Consider the following 21,199-nt stretch of genomic DNA (forward strand, 5'->3'; position numbering starts at 1 on the left):
ATTATTCAGAGTATAGAGTAACACAGCAAGTACCACCAGGAAGGAAATGCTAAGTCCACACTACAATTCATAAGAGGTATAATAGCCTCAGGATATTTTTTCTTCATCTCAGAACTGGTGACAATACTCTCAGGGCTCCTGCATTTTGTTGAAACTCTGCTTTGTGGGATTCAAAGGCCTGCAGTGACAAAATCAATACGCATGCTCCACCTGCTGCTCGCTCTTCACTGCACCACTGAAGTTGTAGCATCTTTGCAGTGATGGATGTTTTTGGAAACTCCTACAAAAGGTTATAAATGCTCTGACTCAAGCAGTTTCACCAGGTTTCTGATATCATCCGTGATTTTCATATCTGAAATTGCCTGTAAAAGCCTCTTACCAACTTAGCTAAGTGCATTTTCAGAGGACACAGGGTCAGCTGGCCAGACCTTTTAGTAGATATATTTGGGGAGTTATTTATGCAAGAGAAAATTTTGAAAGGGAAATTATTAAAAAAACCAACCAAAAAATTGTAAAAATTTATAAAATAATACCTGTGAAAAATAAATTTCTACCTTGTTCTCAATGCCAACAGTGTCTACACCACTAGTCACTGGAAGTATAATAGCAAAAAGCCATATTGACTTAATAATACTCTGCTTTCCAGGAAAATATTGTCACACTACTTCAAGAAGTTACATATTAAATGAAGAGCTTGTTGGCCTCTTGCTCAGCCATCCAGGAAGGAAACCAAGAGACTCAATCCCTCAAGCCCTAGGTGGTCACAGTGTTGCAAAACTCAGTTTGGAACAGGCAGTTCACCCAGTCCTTCCAATGTCCTGGCACAGATCAGCCAGAAAATAAGGACATTTTTTCCCAGGCATGTTTTGATTCCAGCATCCTCAACTTGAACTTCTGAGTATTTTTCTCCTATTTTTCTTGAATGCTTGAAAAGGAAAAATTAAAATAAAGAGGAACATCTTAAAATACTCCTGTATGACAAAAGTAGAAAGTCAATGTCATTTCCTTAGCATTATCCACCCTCAGCTGCATCTTGCTCAGTGAAACAGCACGGAGGTGAAAGCATCTAAAATGGCAGGTTTTATTATAAAAATTGATGCTTTCCATAGCCTTAGCAAAGAATGATTAACATAGAAACAGAGATAGGTGCTATATTTTTAAATTAATGAGAGAGTACTAAATAAAGACATTTCAGATACACTTTCTTTTTAAGAGGGAAAACACTGCAGTTTGATTATTTCAACAGATCTGCTTCTACAGCACTTATATGAAATTTATAAAGATAAAATAGCTTTTTCTCCCCACACAAAATATTATTACACAACTTAGTCACTAAAATATGAAAGACATCCAAACAGGTATCTTGTCCCTAGTTCAAAAAAAAAAAAGTGGTGAAGTACAAAAAAATAAGTGAAATTATAGGGTCACAAGAATGTTCTCAAGGCTAAAAGCAGAACTTCTTTGAGTGAAGATGAGTTCATACCATCAGTTGTCAGGCAAGGACCTGTACCGTGATCTGTCCAACTGAAGTTCTAGAAAAAACCAGGATCTATTCTAGCATAAATTGAACAAAGAAGTTCATGCCAAAATAACACAGCAAGATTAGAAATTGCCTGAGCCCCTGCTATTCAACAAAGGTCAGAATTTGAGTTCTGATTAGTTTATGCTGCTACATGGATAACTGATGAGTGCCCAGACGATTCCAGAAAAATAATTAAAATGTTGCAAGAGCAAGGGCCAGAGCAAACTGCAGCAAAGTTGTTGTTTTTTTTCTTTTTCAGTGACCCTGGTGCTGGGAATTTGAAATTGTTTCTCAGGTTCTGTTCAGCCTGAATAGGACTACTGATGCTGTACCCAGAAGCTCCTTATCCTTAGAGTACAAGGGAATTCCTCTAAACAACTCTCCACAGGGCCTGGAATACAGCTGAACTTAAATCCTGCACTCAGTGAGACACAAAGGACCAAATTTAGGTGAATAAATGAAAGACAGAGGTAATCAGCCAGGGACTCCCCAGTCAATGGACAGCTAAACAATATCATCAGTGAAATCAAAGATATGATTCACTTCATCCTACAATTTTCTGAATTTACTCCCTTTTAGGCACCCTAGAAGTGCTTGTTTCTCTACTGTTTATAAAGAGCCCAGGAGAGAGAGGCTGCAGAAGCCTCTGTGTGTGAGCTGGGGCTGTTCACCCCATGGCAGCTCACAGTGTGGGCTCAGCAGCTGCAGGGTCATTGGCAAAATGCTTCCAAAACCACCTTGAAAGTCACTGTCACTAAGAATGGGGTGGGATGTGCCAGGGAAAATGGAATGGGATGTGATGGGAGGAGTGGGATGGGAAGTGAAGAGGTGGAAGATTAACACTTTTGTAACTTTACAACCCCTTAGCTGTTTATATTGAGTCAAGCTGGCCCCCATGGGGCAAATGTAAGCCTGCTTTCAACAGAGCTGCTAAGAGCAATTAAAACAACATCTCCATCCATTTAACATCAGCTGCAGCTACCAGAATGTGCATCACCTGTCCACACACTGAGCAAGCTGCCATAAGGAACAAGATCTACCTCCTGAACTGTTGTGCTACAGCTTTCTGTGTCACTTAGCTGCTGGCCTAAGAACAAGACAAGAATGTCATGTCTTCCCAATGTTCAGAGGAAAACAATTAGTCACAAGGAATCTGGAATGAGGTGAAGCATTGCAGAGGAAAAGTAAAGATGAGGCCAGCAAAGAGAAGGGCAAAGTCATGTGCAAGGAGGAACAAAGATATCTGCACACCTCCTTCAGTCACCATAACCTGGTGAGAAAAAGAGAGTGGATTTTATAATGAACTATGAGCCTTAGAACCAATGTTTGTATGTTGACATATTTTTATATATTAATTTTCACACTGAAGGAATGTCTTTAAGACCCCCCCAGAACAATGCCAGTAATGCTTTACTGTCAATGGTAGGCTGAGCCTTCAAATAGATTTTTAGCATAATGCAGGAAGGAAATCTGTTGGTTCCTAAAGGAGATGAATGCAGTAGTAAAGAAGAAACAAAAAAATTATTCAGGAATATTTCAGCAGAACAGGTAAGTGACCAATTTCATCTAAAATCTTATCAAAACATGAAGTGGGATTGTTTATATACTAAGTGCTAAAGTTGAGCACTTAATTAGACTGCCAAATCTGGGAGGACCAGAAGCAGATTAAACTTTGGATACTTATACACAGTGATCAGACACTGCAGAGCAAAGGAAAGATTAGATGATCATAACTAATCTAAGTTTTAATTAAAATTTAAAAGGAGACAGGTTTTGCACTGCCCACAAGGGAGAAAAAGCAGAGTTACAAGATGGGTTCAAGAGTATTTTTCTCATTTCTGAATCAAATTTGGTATCCACTCTTTCTAAGGTTATTCTTAGCTAAAAGAAAATTCTCTCAGTTTAAGTAACTACAACTGAGGACCACATTCCATTTTCATTTATTGACTGTTGGAATTACCTCACAGGTTAATAAGATGGGTACTTAGAAGTTTTCCATGTTAATGAACATTTTAATTTTAAACTTAAATTTAGTGTCTTGATTCCTGAGCATTGACTGCCCTCTGCTCAAGCCTGCAGGCAATGTCAGAACAAAGTTCATTTTGATGGAAGAAAAGGGAAGAATATTGTATCATTGTCTCTCCCACATATATGCAAAAATGTTAATGCCCAGTCTTGCAGTTTTCAATTAAGATTGTTGATGATGTCAGAGCCATCCTAACCCAAAACATAAAATAATGTATTTTCCTTCCTATGTAGGGCTGATTGATTTATTTATTATGGTTTAATTAGGTGGAGAGTTTAACCCTTCTTCTATTTAGAAATTGTTTGAAATTAATTTCTAACTTCTGTAAAAGTATTTACTACCAATAAATATTTAATGGAGCATTAAGGTGAATTATTTTTGACTTAAATAATTTGTTATCTCTATTTCTTTTCTAGAAAAAAGCAGCCCGGCCTTACTCACATGGAACTGACCTTACCAAATACTTTCAGTGCATGATGATACTCATTACAGTTAGGACAAATAGTGAGCTTTTTCTGAAATGCTGATAAATATATCAGGTTAGAAATTTATGGGTGATGAGTATCAAACACATTTGAAGACTCTAAATATTATCATTTAAAGAGCAATTGTCTAAATCTTTAGAACTTTCCTTTTACACTGCAGATCAAATTGGAAGCTTGGAATTTCACAGAGAACAGACCTTTATGATGGAGAGTTAGAGAGACAAAAGGTATGTGAGTGAACAAAATGACCTTTTGACCATGTAGAATTTTGAATTAGGTTTTACACTATTTTGCAGTATTGGCTGGTATTAAATCCTTCAAACATCTTGAATATGACTATGAGCTGGATGCCTGCTAAAACCTAGTAACTATAAAATCAATTAATACTCAATGTTTAGCACTATAAGGAGTGTCTATAAAATAGTGAGTAACTATAAAATTATCAGAAGTGAACACAGTTCTGTTAGAATTTACCTGGCAAGACTTGAATGAAACTCATCAGCAATTAGAAAAAGCTGAGCTGGAATGCTGAAGTCTTTTCATTTCATTACTCTCTCTACTGAAGAAGGGATGAAGGGACATCTAAAGACTCAACACAGCTTTCTAGGAATGTATCAAAGAACTAGAGGATGCTCAGGCAGGAATTTTAGCTCTTCAAAAGAGCCACATAAAAATAAATGGAACAAAAAAGTTAAGTTTCTGAAACATCACAGACTCAGGAGCCTTACACTTTCTCTCCCAGTCAGAGGTTTTGCATTGTTGAGTAGCTCACAGATAAAATAAGGAAAAGAAGATCAATTATCTTACCATGTTAAAGAAATGTGAAAATACAGCATGTGAGGGAAACCTCACAAACCTCAAAGTGGGGCAAAGAACAAAATGTAGTTTAATATATGCATGACATATGCTAAGTCAAGCAGGAAGAACATTCAATGTCTTCCTAAAAGACTGGAAATTATTTAGCAAAATATGTAGTGCAGATCCATGCAATGTTTAATTAGAAACCAGACAACAATAGGAAAAAGACTAAAAATGGGGGGAAACTCCTTTTTTGCCATTTTAAGGCTGGGAGAAGCTTAAATGAAAAACTGAGCAATGGAATACTGGAGGGATACTACAATTTTATTCTCATCAACTGCTTTGTCTATCCATGTATAGGCAAAGCACAACAGAGGAGGAAGCCTGAAATGCAGTGAGTACATGCTAAGAATCAGCATGAAAAAAAGAAAATGTAGAATTTAAAAAGAAATTTAACATTACTCAGCCTGTTCAGGAGACTGCTGCGTTTGTCAGAAGCACTCTGCCACAGCCATGAGGTAAAGAATGAAAACACCTTAAGTGGAAAATAAAAAGCCACCAACGTATTTTATATGTATATATATTTTATAAGTATATATATCTACTTTTTCTACAGAGAAGGGGAAAAAAGAACTTTTGTGGTAATTTTCATTTGTTACTAAAACAAAGGAAAGCCTCAATCTTATCACGGTTGTGTGAGGGACAAAACCTACCCACTGAAGTTTTGTATTAATAAATTAAATAATGATTTTGATAAATAAGCCTAAAAGTTTCAGAATTTAGAGAACCTATTAGAAAACTAAAAAAATATGTCAAATACAGTCATTAAGAGCTGACATCTTAAAAGAATATGAGGCCATGTAGAGAGAGATTGGAACTGCAGATTAGAATATGCAATGAATATAGAAATAGAAAAGGAAAATATTCCCTAGTAATAAACAAGAAAAAAAAGCACTGGTAGTGAAATGATAAAAAAATAGTGAAAAAGTCCTATTTTGAATATGTAAATAGGCTATAATTACAGATTAATGGTAGAAAATGGCATAAGTAGTTTGGATATGCCATATTGTTATTCATAGTTTCCAAAAGTGGTGTTATTAGAGAATATAGCACCTAAAGAAGTAATCTCATGCTTGAATTGAGACTTGCTGACATTCCAAGTGTGGGAAGTACTAAAAATGAACTGCAATTTGATTGATGCATTTTTAAGTGTGTTTTAAAAACATATTATACACCTATATCACTTCAAACCCAATGGTCCTGTGGAAAGGGTTAATTTTTTAAAATTATCTAAGAGAGTAAGAATGAAATTCAGAATTCCCTAGGACATTATTAACAGGGGAACACATTCATGAATATCCCAAATACAAAGACTTTCAGCAGCTGAGCTGCTGCTCAATCCAGGGCTGAGAACCATCCAGAGGATGCCTGCTCAGCTTGCTCAGGAAAGCCCAAAAAGAAAAAGAAGAGGCATCTGCAGCTTTTTCCACTGGAAGAAGAAACAAAGTCAGTCCTCAGTTTTCAAAGATCACAAAAAGAACAAATTGCAAAAGAGCCAGCACAGACATGGAAAAGACAAAACATTAATGCAAAGGTTAAAATCCATGAGGTGCCACACAGATCTTCTGAACAAAATAAGCAAGGGGGAAATTGATCAGCATCCTTAGATATTTGCATTATATTATCACTAACTTCTAAATTTCCTTTGGAAGAAATTACCTGGCCACAAAGAATTTGATGTAATTGTCACTGCTAGTTGGTGTAAACATGACACAAGGAAGGTATGCAGACCTTTTCTCCTTTGTACCAAACATTTAGTTAATGTATTTGTTTATCAAAAGCACAAGTAAAAGCTCTGATTGGTCATTCTATTTAAACAAGAGAATGTGTTGCTATCACAATGACATATATGTCTTCCAAAAAAATAAAATTATGCAAAATCAAAAAGCTTTACACAATGGTGTTGTGGATGCAGATAAAACACTATGTACATTGCAAAAAGCTTTCCTCTGTAATTTCTAATATCTTTCTCAGGACACATGGAATCTGTTTCACTCCTATAATCATTTTCATAATTCCAATGCATTCTTCATAAATAGCAATTTCCTGAAATGATCATTTTTCACAATTATATTATATGGTATCTGACAAGTCAGTGCCATGTCAGATTATGTCTGGTAAGCAGAGCAGCCATACAAAGAACCAAAGAGAAAAAAAATCAAATCTGTTTTGTTTGATTCTGTGCTGTGTAACACATGGGTGTCCAAAACAGGATCTGCTGCTCTGTAAATAAATCTTTTTGCTTTTTCTGAAACTCATTCTTTTCTGAACTTCCATTTATGTCTTTGAAGACTGAAAAATATCAGTGGTGCTTCAGCACTTAACAAAGGCAGGAATTTTTTGCAACCTTTTCAGCAGGTTTTTGTCCATTGAGCCAAAAAGTGAAGGCAGTGTGACAGTGATACCAGGAGAAGGTAAATATGTCCAGTCCCAGCTGAGTTCCTCTGGTGTAGCTCATCATGGGAGTTATGCTTCAATTCCTGGCTTCAGCAGCCATCTAGGAGAAGAATTTGCTCCGTGGACAGATGTCTGGAGCAGGCTGATGCCCAGGAAATTAGATGTAAACACACTGCTCTCTGCCAAAGCAGAGTTTGCCTTCATTTATATCAATATTTCAATTTAAAGAAAAACCTGCTTTCTCCTACCTCTCAGGGTTTCAGGTTTCTGTATTCCTCCATAATGATGTGATAATCACCTCACAAATATGTGCAAGAGCTGCACCATTCCTTTTAAGTTTATTTCAAAACTGAGCTTATGAAGACTTGCTTTCAACTCTTACCTTTCTTGGAGTAAAAAATTATACTTTTTCTTGAAAAATAGTCCTGAGTGAAAAAAATATTTAGCAACCCTTTTGTAATTCACCAGCTATATGTGACAGGTCACATCCATTTCAATTTTCCAGCTAACCGATTGTAAATCATTTCAATTTTTTAAACAAAGTTGCTGTAAGAATATAAAATTATTTCTAGCAAAGTTATATTAATCACCTTACACTTAACTGGTTAGAATTAATTTAAGACAGATAATTTTTTCTCCCTGTCAAGAACTTCCTGCATTGCAAAGAAAGCAAACAAGAGGGAAAAACACTATTTTTTTCAATAGTGTGTAATACATTGCCTATTTCCACAGTCCACGAATCTCTCCAGAATTTCTTGCTCACTCAAGCTACATGAATTTAAAAGCACATCCTACTCTTTTTGGTTCTCTTAATATACTGTTGATATCTGAATATCTTAAGCAGGACTTTCTTCATAACAGAGTGAAATAAACTGCTTTCTTTTAAGCTATCATTTTGAACGAGGTGTTATTGCAAAAATTAAGTGGCAGAAAGCATACTGAGGAATTATTTAGGAATTATCCAGCTTACATAAAAATAAAAAAAGAATATGCATAACTGATCTGTTTTTCAGTCACTCTACGCATTTCCTGCAGAAAAGTGAAAATAGAGGTAATTCAATTACATTTTGAGTAAAAAAGAAAACAGAAGCTGAAATACTGATTATTAGTCTAACACACTGTTTCCAATACTCAGCAACCTGTCAAGCTGTGCTAGAAACAGAGTCCACAGAGCAGGGAGTGAACACAAAACCACAACTTCCAGCTCAGGAGACACCATGGACACGGTGCTGAGAAGGTACAAAGGTGCAAAACGTTTCTCTGGGCTTGGAATCTTATTCCATTGTTTCCCCTAAAGGTGCAGTGCCCTCTCTCAGAGGCAGAATCCCAAGCCAGCTGGGCACTTGTTGTGACCCTGAGCAAATGCTCTTGTCCTGATGTTTTTAAGGAATTGTGTCCTTCAGCCTCCACCTCTGAGCTCCTCCCCAGGGAATGCCCATTGCTGTGGCAGCTCACACTCCCAGAGTTGGTACCACGTTATCATGGTGCTATTGCTAACCCCTGGTACTGTTTCTAATCCCATGAAACACACATTAAATGCCTGTTGGAGCGTGCAAGTTGAAAAATACTACTGTTCTCATTTGTTATTGCTAATGGTGGTATATCAAGAACTGTTCATGCTTCATGTTTGAGTTATGATGTCCCATCCTTAGCTCTCCTATCTCATTTTTTCATGATTCTGATTTACAGGTCAATAATCAATGTGGAACTGTTTCCACAACCTTGTTGAGAATTTTATTTTAGTGAATACTTTGCCTTTACAATATAAATGTCACTACTGTGGGGACAAGAAGAAAACAAAAAAAAAATTAATAGGTAAAAAAAAGAGGAAAAATTATTTTCTGCATTTTAGCTTAAACAAGGAAATGCACACATGATTTACCATTCTTGCCTACTCCATAAAATATTTTCTTCCAAGTTGGACAAGAGGATGCAGAAGACCAACCACAGGGTTGTCTTTCCTTCAGGCACAACTCATTCACCCCTCTACACTGATACTTCCTTCACTTCCATTTTCAAATGATTCAGACCCATCTACATGGCATCCTTTTGACTGTCCTGTTTATCAGACAATGAAATATGTTTCAATTCCTCATAAATTATTGTGGATTATAATATATAAAGTACCATCAGCTCCAGAAAGTGATTTGTCATGTTTCAGCAACAGTGAGAAGGGTTTTTCCCATATAGACAGATCCATTTATAAACACTGAACCTTCAGAAAATCTTCATGAGGGTTTGAAGGACTCAAGGACAGTGTGAGTGAAAATGACAGGAGCAAGGGTATTTGAATGCTAACAGATCATTTCTTTGTAGGGAACTGTCTAATATTCCGAGGCATTCATTTCTATCATCAATCTACCCAGTCAATAGTATAGACAAAGATAGACTCAATGTGTAAAGAAGACATAAAATCTGTATTATTATGAAACCTGAATTCAATTTTAGTCAAAGTCCTTTATTAAATAGATTACCATCAGGTGTGTCACTCATCTAAACCTCTGTCTTATTCTCCCCCATTGTAGTAAACATTTTGAGTTGGCAGAGTCACAAATTCTATTTGCTATTCACATCACATTGTCCTTTGTTTTATACATCTCACCACACACTCTTCCATTTGGGCCATGATTCAAACATAGGCACCACTTACTTACAAGCAATCAGCAAAGAAGGATGAAAAAGAATGTACATTTTACAAGGTCTTCTATTGCTTTTTTTTTTTTTTTTTTTAATCCTATGGAAATAGATGTCAACAGACTATTTTCAGGGTTGGGGACAAAAAGGAAGATCTTAGTAATTCTGCAAGAATACATCAGGAAGGAAATTAAATAGACAAACTAAGTCACATTAAAAAATTAAATAAATAAGAACCTAGAAGACCACTCAAGTTAATTACCCTCAGAATATTTCATCCTTGACTGTATATACATCTAATAAAAATAGAAAGGGTTCAACATAGGCATTACTAAAATTGTTACTAATCACAACACCAACTGTACAGTCTTTCAAGGGAATACTGTCCTGCTGTTTACAGAAAGGAGAGAATAGGTGCTGTCCCCTACCCATTCCAGGGAAGGTGAGCACCACCAGACAGAAGTCTTTTGGAGATGACAAGAATGGAAAATCACACAAATAAAGGAAATAAGACCTCTGAAAAAAATTAAGCCCTTTCTGGTAGTTGCCTGAAATATTAGTGCAGTCCTGACAACGTTTTGTCTAGCTTTACTGCAGAAATGCTTATCCCATTTTGTACACCCTGTAGTGCAGGAGAACAGCATTAACTGTCAGAGTGACCATCACAGCCAGAAAACACCACCTGAGGGCTGGATGTCTTACATCTGACAGCACCAGTAAGCAGCAGAGTTTTGTCTGAGCAATCTTATGTCAGTAATCCATCAATTTGATAGTATTGATTCTATTCCTTCTATATTTCTGTCCCTGCTAAACAAAATTTGCAAGCTAATAAGAGTAAAAAGAAAAAGAAAATGTTATGCTATGCCATTGATGATTTGAGCAAGAGCATTCCAGCATTCTCTTATGTTTCATAGATATATTTAAGATTCCCTTCACTGAGATACCTAGAGACCACAAAAACAGCTTGCAAAAGTTTTGTATCAGTTCAAATTCACACATTGGTGTATGCATCTCTGAATGTAACTAGTAAAGCAGATAAAAGCAAAAGTCCTTTATTTCCACCATGGTTTCAATCTGCGTTTTCCTTGTCACTTTCTTGCTATAAGAAACTATGAGACAAGACCAAATTTCAATGTGCAAGTTTCCTTAAAAGAAGCATACTATGGTGTCCTGCAACAAAAAAGTTAAATTCAGGAAGGTGGGTTGTGGATAACAAAAGTCCTAGGAAGGGTGGGTTTATTGATCAGGGGAACACTTAGAAGGGGAGGCCACATCAATTCCTTTTAACTAATCAAAATCTTATGGTGAGGGGGGAGATGGAGGCAGGTGAGCATCCTGAGATGGCCTGGGGTATCCCATTCCCCTCTGAATGTTCCCTTCACAAGGACATCAGTCAACTGCAGGTCTCTGACATCCTCATAGGAGAAGCTTTGCATAGGACACCTGACCTATATTCAGGTGATGTAATAACTGCTGCCTGTCCATGTGTGCATCATCACTTCAGGTATTTATTTAGGTGACATAATGAGATGAATGTGTCCTCTCCTCCTCCCTCACCTTATTCAAACAGAGCCCAGACACAAGATTTTTTCACTCATAAAATGTTGCCCTGACAACAGAGTATTTTCATAACTTTGCTTGCATTACTTAGCCTTTAGAAAATGACAAGTGAAAGAGCCACAAGTACTATTCACATGTAACTGTTAATCAGGCAGGAGCTACTACAATCAAGTTTTGCTGAGTTTGTCTCACTTGGATGGGCTGCTGAACAGCAAATAAATCCCTGGAAAATTTTTAAATGCTCTAAATGAGTGTCCCAACTAGAAGTCTAGTCTCTAAGCAGGGTCCCAAACTCCGAAGAAACCGATTTTTTCTCATTATTAAACTAGCATCATGCTAATGCAATATTACTATTTTGTCATTGTAGCTGGAAAATATTTAGGTACAAACATCCACACAGATGATGCAAGGGCAAAGTTAAATGTTCCAACAATACTCTTAGAACAATTTGGATTACATGAATATCTTGGTCCAGTGACTGTCTACAAGAGATGTTTATTTCATATATTAGTATCTGAAAGGTTTGTTCACCTTACTGGCTTTCACTTTATTCAAGTTTTGATTTGTTAGTTCAAGTTATGCCATTCAAAAGCTAGAAAATCCTTTCTGGCTTTGGAAAGAGCAGAGAGATTAACATTGGAAAGGTGAACAAAAATTAAAAGAAACAGACCAGCTGCAGCTGGTAATGAAATCAGAGCAGTTTTTTATCTGAGTTTATTAGAAAGTTCAGAACTGTTTTCAGCTAACTAGAAGTTTTGTGTTTTCTTCCCATGGACCCTGAAATGTGCTGTGGTGCAGAAGGCAAACTTTTTTTTCTTTCCTGCTGATTTATTCATGTGACACCAGCATTCATGGATGCTAACATTTTCCAGTGCAGTGTCAGTCACATGTGCTACACAGGGAGGAAACACCTCTCCTGGAATTGCTTCCCCAGCTCCTCCTGGCAGACTCAGTGAATCCAAAGGCTTTTGACTTTTATAAAGTCTGCACCAGCAGGGCTGAAACACAAATGTGTTCAAAAACTTCTGGAGACATCACCTCAGAGGGAGCACAAATAATTGTAAGTCCCAGTGCATCTCACCCCCTCTAGAGTTTTGACTGTACCTCTGTGTGAGAGCTGCTCCAGGATGATCCTCAGGTGCTGCAGAACAGGGGCTGAAATGTCATATTTATAGATGTCTATTACTGGCACTTGCTGACATCTCCCAAATATTCCATCTGCAGGAAAGAGAAAAAAGAAAAGGAAAAAGACACATTTGGTTTTCTGAGAGGAAGAAGGGCGTGATGAGATGCGCATTTCCAATGTCTCCTAATTATATACTGAAGGAACCTTTTAAAAGACACTTTAAAAAGCTATCAAAGGACCACTGAAGTCATGAGACAGAATATTTTCTATCAAAATAAATAAATACTGGAAAGAATATTAGTTGGAGGAATATCCTATTGTATGAGATAGGCATACAGTTTATTTTATGAAGTATTTTCAGACTTCTGCTTCACAAATCTTTAGATGTAAGACTTCTTTACTGACAATTCAGTGAGAGAAAATCTTAATGTTCAATGCCTACTATGATGTGGATAAAAAGTGCAGCATCCAGAAATATAAATATTAATTTGCAGAAACTATGTGGATTTGCTGAAACATTTTTAATGTGGGCGCTGTGTGTTAGGCATTGGTAAATGAGAACTGAATCCATAATGGCTAGTAAAGGCTCATTTCAAGAAGTACCCTCTAATGAATGCAATAAAAGAAAGCTCCTCACAGAACAATGAGATATTAATGTGGCCTAATTTATTTAGCTCCATTCCATTTGTCTGAAATGACAGACTCTTCTCATCAATGTCTTTTCAAATCACACCTTCTAATTAATTTAGCTTCTTATTAGTCTTTATTTAGAGAATTGTTCATTTTGAGGCAAGCTTCCTGTGTATGTGTGGGAGGAACAGGGAGTTCAAACATTCAAATTACCTTTCTCCCTTTCATACAAAAGCCTAATTCAGAGTCTAGGTGCTTCACATACAATCTGACCATCTGCAATTCTGGGTCTCTGAGAAAGAAAGTGGTTTCATTTATTGTTCAAAATAGTTCTCTTCTATATAGTGATCCAAAGGAAGCAATTTAAATGCAACAAGTTTAATTAGCAAAATATTCTACTGCAATCCTAGTTTTAACACAGTAATTACTTCTGCTCTGATACTACATCTATGCTCCAAAAGGAGAACTGCATCAGATGAGCAGAAAATAAGGGCAAGCATTAATTTGCAAATGTCCATTACTTTCTGTGCTACTTTACAGAGTTAAAAGACTACAAATGGGAACTACTGGCCCAGCTGTTCACTAAACACAAATAATGGCATAAAAGAAAATAAACGAAACCAGGATGCATTAAAAGGGCATTATTAGCCCTCACTGTTAAACACAAATACCTCATTGAAATTAGCCAACTTTTTCTTTCTTCTCCTTTCCAATCCTCCTGTCACTTACAACTGTCAAATTAAGTTAATTCAAATTAAAACCCTACATCTGAATCTAATTTTTCTATTGGAAACTAGGTTTAATTTGGAAACCACAAAGACAGATAGGGCTTGGTTTTCTGACATGTAATGTGAAAAGCAGCCTAACAGCAGATTAAAATATTCATCTCTGTTTAAAAACCTGCTGCAGTTGAAAATAAGCAAAGCATATAAATATCAGTCAACTTGTAAATGGATGGATAGCAGGAATAGGGTTTTGATTCAGAAAGGAACAGAAGAACATCTCAGTGTTTAGGAACAAGATTGTTCAAAATGAAACATAACCTGACACAGCCAACTGCATTTTGGAATACCACCATTACTGGCTACAAACAATTACTACAAAATCTATGTTTACCTAAACAAATAATATTCCACGCATTTTTTAGAGATAATGTACCTTAAAAATAATTCTAATCTTATTTTAGAGTCCAGAAAAGCATACACATCCCATAAAAAAGAAAGATTTTTGCATTAAGTATCATTTAAGGATATCTCCATGGATGCAAAAGCTAGTTCACTCACAAACTCTAAAAGAGACCAAACCGTTTTCCTAAACTCAGAGTTTTCAGAAACCTTCAGCCTACTTCCTTTGAATAGAACAAAACTCATTTAAATTCTAAAATTAACAATTAGCACATGAGCCTGAGCTGCATTATACAATCTATCCAAAAACACTGGGACTGCTTAGGGAGAAACTGCAAGTTACATTGGCTTTTGTACTTGAAATATGGGCATAATAAGCTTTGGAGGGGCTGCAACCACAAATAGCACTGGGCTCTGCTAAATGCAGCACAAGGAGAGAGGAGTGAGAGCAGAATGCCCCAAGGAGTGGTTGGCAAATACCAGCTCTAAAATACAGAGGATCTTTGTGCCGGGGATTACAGTTGGACTGGAGTCGTGCAAATAATACATTTCATAGTTCAGCCGCTTTTTCTAAAAAAGTAGGAATTTTCCCAGATTTTTCTGTTTGCACGGGGCTTTTTTTGGTTGGGGCTGGTTTGTTTGGTTTTGGGTGTGTTCTGACTTTTTAATTTTTTTTTTTTTAATTAATAAGGTTTCTGTGGCAAGATATAAGACCTAAAAAATTAAATTGAGGTTAGGCATTCAATTTTCAGGGTATCTTTTAATTAAACTTGCTTTCAATGACATAGATTGCAAGGGAAGAAAAAGCAAGGGAGAGCCATTTTACCAAGAAAAATTGTCAAAAGTGCCCCTCTTTTACTTTCAAGAAACCTAAATGGTAGATGTGGGGTCAGAAATGGCTTAGATCCAGCACAAAGCTCCGTTTTAGTTGAAAAACAGATTAAATTAAATTACAGCTAATATTTAAAATGTCCAGCTTAGTCTACCAATGTCCAGCTTAGTCTACCATGAACTATCCCAGTCACTGTGGGATTTCCAGAAAAGTCAGTACATGGTGCATCTTTCTGGAGCCTGCTGTGCAACCAGCTGGCCTCAAACAGCGAGAGGAATGTATAAAGCTGGGCATAAGGCAGAAAGGAAAGTGGAAAAGCTCCCAGATTTTACAGAAGATGTATCAGGGCAGAGAAAACTCCAAGAGTGAGTGATGTTTTAATAACACCACAGCTGCTGAGAGTGTGCTCATACTGAACTTCCATTGAAGCTGTGTTAGGAGAGGGAACGTAACACGCGAAGGACGCCTGCACTTTACACCAGCCCAGAGTGAGCAAAGGGTGAGACTGAGCAACAGGGACACGTGTTGGTTATTAAGGTGTTATCACTTGCTGTCAGCAAAAAGTAGAAAATTCCATAATAATATCTTAACAGTTATACTTAGACCAGGAAAAATCTGCATTAGCAGCACGCTCATGTTGGCTCTTAGCTGCTAGATTTGTTTTCAAATAAGAGAATAAACCAGAAGAATAATACACACATACATCCAAGGAAACAGTGAAATGCTTCTTTATCCATTTGACTCTTTTGCTGATAGGCTTAATATTTGAGAATAAACACAAACATAAAATTTTACAAGCTTTTGTTTAAAATTTTGAATTTTGACAAATACTTATGTACTGAAGAGTTAGATGCTAAGATTAAAGGACACAAATTTACTGTAACTCAAGTGCCCAATAAGCTCTCAAATAGTGTCATATGTTTTTTATTAAAGACAACTTCCTGGAGCATGGTATACATATTTACACTGAGAATTTATCAACTTCCAGTGAAAAAAATCACAACTGAGAGATTAAACCATGAGCAAGTCAAAACACAGGTTCTGGAAGGCTGATCATTAAGAGAGGTCTAAAAGGAAATGGAAAGCACCCATCATTATTCATAATTATTGGCCATTTGTCATGAATTAGTGCATATCTATGACCTCCAATACCTATTGAGGAAGTACCACGTTACATTCATGATTGACATCCAGGTACTGAATTATGTAAAAGGAGACCACAAAAGCCTATAGTTTGAAACAGTTTTGAAGAGTTGATTGCACCAGTTTCTTCACTTTGTAAAGGAGATGAGCATCAAGAGCTTAAGAGGTACTAAAAAATCTTTGGAATCTTGTGTTGAGTGTCAAACTTCACCTTGAAGGCCACACTCTTTATAGGGCAGCTGATTCATGAAATAAAAAAAAAAAAAAAAAAGTAAAAAAAAGCTGTCCTTGGCTTTTTTTTGTTTCTTTTAAGAGAAACATATCCCATCCTGGAACCACTATGTATGGCTAATCTGGTGACTGAAACTAAGCTGTATCCAAGACATGGTTCAGTTTTGAAGAATACCAGCAAAAAATTCTTGTTGAGTGTCTTTTGCTACTGAGCAAAGGTGTGAAGACTGATAGAGATACTGGAGTTTGTCTGCAGGAAGCTGAAAGCTTGATATATGTAAATTAAAAGATTGTGCTGTGCAGTAATTAATTATTTAGATCTGCATGCAGTGAAACTTTCACACGGCACTGACAAGTGACCTTTGCAAAGGAGCCTTCAAGCAGATGCTTTGAAGAACCTGGTCCTTCTCCTCTCCAAACTCCTGCAGCAGCAGAAAGGAGCAGCTCTCCAGACAGCCCCAGTAGTCACACTTCTGCTTCTTCACACTAATTACCTTGTGACAATTGTTAACAAATTAAAGTAAAGCTCTGTATAAAATTTAAGCTTTGCCCCATACTGCAGTCATTATGCTCTGTTCCTGTAAAAAAGAAAGCCCACAGACCCAGTGGTGTGCGTCAAATGGCAACTTCTGCCACCTTGGCTTGCATCATTTGTGCTCTTGCAGTTAACGAGAGAACCTCCTGTAATGTTTTCAATGGGCATCATTCTCCAGCAACTTAACCTTCTGTAAGAAAAGAATCCTTTCTTCTCACTGAATATGGACATCACTTCACACTCCCTCCCCTAGCTAGTAGTTTGAGGTGCTGTAAGGTCCAGGACTAATAAAAAGGTCAGTTTAACAACCCACAGTAAGAGCCTGAATTGCCTACTGGAGAGATTAAATCCTTTTCCAATGGGAAGCATAATATTTGCATCTCAAAAGTCTCAAGACACTGAACTTCAAGGTCACAGATGTTAAATGTTTAGGAAGTATGAAGGAGATTGTTACAGTATTTTATTCTTCTCTCCCTGCTGCTTCCCATAGTACAGAGTTCCTTTTCAAAATCCCTTTTCAAAAATTAAAAAGAAAAAAAAAATTAATGTTGCTGTTCCTTGAAGAGGACATTAAGTTGTATGCCAGGAAGCTTATTTCAAAAGATATAGTCCACAAATCCACATTCAACATTTACAAGTAAAGTCTTCAGCAAACAACATATTTTTTTATTATTCCATCTATTAAAAAAGATTTTCTCATAACTTATATCTCTACTTTTATATTCACATTGCAAGTAAGGTAGAGATAATACAGATAGAGCAGCAGTGGCTTCTACAGCATCATTTCTCATACAATGTTTTGGAAACGTGAGTCCAGTGCTTCCAACAGCAAATCCTGCAGTGGCTGAGCAGGAAAGCTGCTGTTTGCAATCAGGGGGAGAGCAGCCTTCCAAGGGGCAACTTTTAAAACCTTTTAGTCATTTTATTTTGCTTATCCCCGCAGTCCCCGGTTGTTTTCCTCGGTGGCCCTTGGTTGCTCCCGTTTAGGAGCAGTAATAGTGGCATCTAGTGGACAGGGATCAGTCCTGGAGCTCAGGCTGCTCACCCCCTGAATTCCCTGATTCCAGATCCATCTGTCTCCATCCCAGTACAAAACTGAGCACTTCCAGCCACCCTCCACCCACCTTGTCCTTCCCTGCCCTAGTGGCTGACAGGCAGGTGCAAGACTTTAATGCAGCTATTTAGAATTTAGAGATTTGATTTTAAAATTAAAGGCTACCATCTTTGTTTCTAGAAATAAAGCATAATAAAGACAAGGAAGGAAAGTGCATTGAAACTGTTTAACAAGAGTATGTGGTGGCATCCTGCTTTTGCTACTGTGTGAGGCATAAAACATTATGCGATAAAAGTAAATCCTCAGCTTCAAGGAAAACACAGCATATTTTTATAGATTTATTTTGCAAATATAATAGGAACACCATAAAAATCAGAAAACTATGAAGTAGGACAGTCTAAACATGATTTTTTTTATCCAATAAAAAAATTGCCATGCAGTGGATAACTAAGAGTCCAGTAAATTCATTTTTCCTCAGCTACTGTATAAACTGCTGCCTGGAAGGCAAAGGTAACTTTAAAAAATTTCTGCTGCAATCCAGATCACCAAACAGTCCTATGAAAGAACTCTAACAAGATTTAATGCCTCTTCTCACCTCTCTGGACCCAGATATTTAAGGAAAAAGGTGGATAGCTGGTCTACTTTGAAAAATTCCCCAAACCTAAAACCCCTGAATATTTCTACTGATTAAAAGAATTGGGAAGGATGTTAGTGATTATGAAAGTGCTCAGATTTAAAGATAAAAGCTAATATTAACAGGAGCATTAGTTATTTGTTGTTCAAATACTGTGATAGGGCTGGGATTTGCAAAGCTCCAAACCGTTCTGAGGCATGAATAGTTCCTCTGGGCATTATGGTCCCCTTGTCTCAAGGAGTAATTCTGACTACAAGTTCTGGAGGACTCAGTCCTTCCTTCAAAAAAAAAAGAGAGAAAAGATATAGTCTTCAACAGAAGACAAATACAATTTCAGTAACTATTTCTGTGTTAACCTGCTAATTTAAGTGCTGGATTGTACAGTCCTAAAGCATTACACACACTTAGAGAATTTTTTTAAGTTACAACAGAAATATGTAAATTTTAGAGAAAACTAAAAAATCCTCAGTACAGCAAAAGGAGGTTAGGAAAGGCCTGTGAAAACTGAGTTCCAGGCTAACAAAGCAAGAGGAGAGCAGGCTTGCCATGAAGGAAGTGCTGCCTGCTTCCAAAAAGCCCCTAAGTTATTCAGCTAAGAGAATGAGAGGTCCAGATTTCAATGCTTTATGTGATTCAGAACACAGAAATGAAGCTTAACAGGTCATCCTTAGGCCTTGCAAACATTGAAATAATGGCCATGCCTTGGGAGGAGAGGGCAGGAGGGACTTTAAGGAAAGGAAAAAGTAGAGATGAAAAGAAAGCAAGTCCTAACATTCTGCTGCTAGAGCTAATGTTCAAGCTGAATAATGCTTCAATAACTTGGTGCTTCTTAGAGAACCAAACTTGAACTTTCCACAGCTTAGGTAACTACATGGCATGAAAGTTACGGTTTGGCTCTGTGACGAGGATAATAAAGGATCAGAAAATGGTGACTAAATCAACATCTTCCACATCCAGATAACCACTACAGTCTGTAAGCCATGGAACCATCTGCCTCCAATTCTGATCAGAGGCAAATCCAGAAAACCTTTGAGGAAAAGCCCAAGAAATTCTAATTGTAATATGTTGACAGGGCTTTTCCAAGCAAAGCTATGCCTTCAGTATTAGCTGTGATGCTTCTAAGAAAAAAGAGCTTGCAACCAAAGTCCTCTGTGCAGCTCCTCCCTTTCTGGTCAATAATGGCAGTAAAGAGAAAAGGGGGGAAAGATTTAAACATATAAATCCTCCTCCAAGAGAGTAAATACTTTAAATTCAAGTATAAATCAGGTATTAGTACACTAACAATAAAGCAATCTTTAACATTTTTAGCCACTGGACCGCAAGATTAACATGTAGGTTTACCATACATTGCTATCTCAATGCTGAGAAACCTAAGCCATGTGCCCTCCCCCATTTAGAAATAGCCTTTTTTCCCCTAAATAAAAAAAAACCACAATTCTGCATCAAATTCTGACCACCTCATTATCAGAAAGATATGAATAAACTAGAGAATTCAAAGAAAAAAATGAAAGCAAGAAGGCAGTCACATAGAGCCTTAAGCATTGAACTACCTGATTCTTTACAAGAAAAAATAAATGTTTATGCAACCTGGTTGAATCATTATTTATGACATTATTGGGAGAAATGGAGTGAAAAGACAAAAATGAACATTCTGTATCAGAACAAGTTTCAAGCAGGGAGAAATTATTCTGGAGCTGTTCAGCTCCCTCCTGGAAGAGTAATGGAGCTCCTATTGCTTGCACTGTTTAAAATTAAGCCAGAGCAACAAGGAATGGTGAACAATTGAAAATGAAAAATTTTTTTTAAATTTATTTACCCAATATGCATTTATGAACAGAGGTTACTGGAGGGACTAAGAATTTATTTATGGAATGATTGAGATGCAAATATACTAATGCTTATTTATGTACACTAATTTTCCAAGTATCACTGAGATGTACTTCAGTCACTTCAAGGATCCCCATTACATTTTTGGTTGGTGCCAAGAACCACTTTGGTGCTGGCAACGTCTTCACTGTGTGATCAGACTGTAGCTGCTCTTGCATCTGTATTCCCAAGGCAAAAATAACTCTGCAAGGAAACATGTTCAGCAAAATGCACTTCTGCATTAATCTTAATTTTGTATTAAAAACAAAGCAGTGAAAGTTTTAGCTTGTCCTAAGTGCCAAGAGCTTGTATTTTAAGAGTTGGTTATTATGTGTTTGCAGCAGACTCTGCTCTCATGAAAACATGACTAATGACCATTCCATTCATATTCACCAGCTGCAGTGTCTCATAGAGCAAACTAGGTTTATTTCTGTCCTTAGCCAAACTAGAAGCTTTCTAGATCTTTGCAGGACAATATTTATTGAGACAGCAGATTTCTTTTGTAAGCTGAGTTACTGAATTTATTCCTAAATGGAACTGAC

The 21,199-nt window shown here is 36.9% G+C and overlaps 1 protein-coding gene across 1 annotated transcript in view; it reads right to left on the minus strand.

Moving 5' to 3' along the window:
- Window positions 1-21,199, minus strand: part of PTPRN2 (protein tyrosine phosphatase receptor type N2) — a 635,322-nt gene that overhangs the window by 461,628 nt on the left and 152,495 nt on the right. The window contains exon 3 of the mRNA XM_071428608.1: window positions 12,587-12,700. Coding sequence (XP_071284709.1) covers window positions 12,587-12,700 — 114 coding nt within the window. The remainder of the gene's footprint in view (window positions 1-12,586; window positions 12,701-21,199) is intronic.

The sequence above is a fragment of the Agelaius tricolor genome, unplaced genomic scaffold (genome assembly GCF_023055355.1).
Source record: "Agelaius tricolor isolate 1412-34295 unplaced genomic scaffold, bAgeTri1.0.p SCAF_6, whole genome shotgun sequence".
NCBI lineage: Eukaryota > Metazoa > Chordata > Aves > Passeriformes > Icteridae > Agelaius > Agelaius tricolor.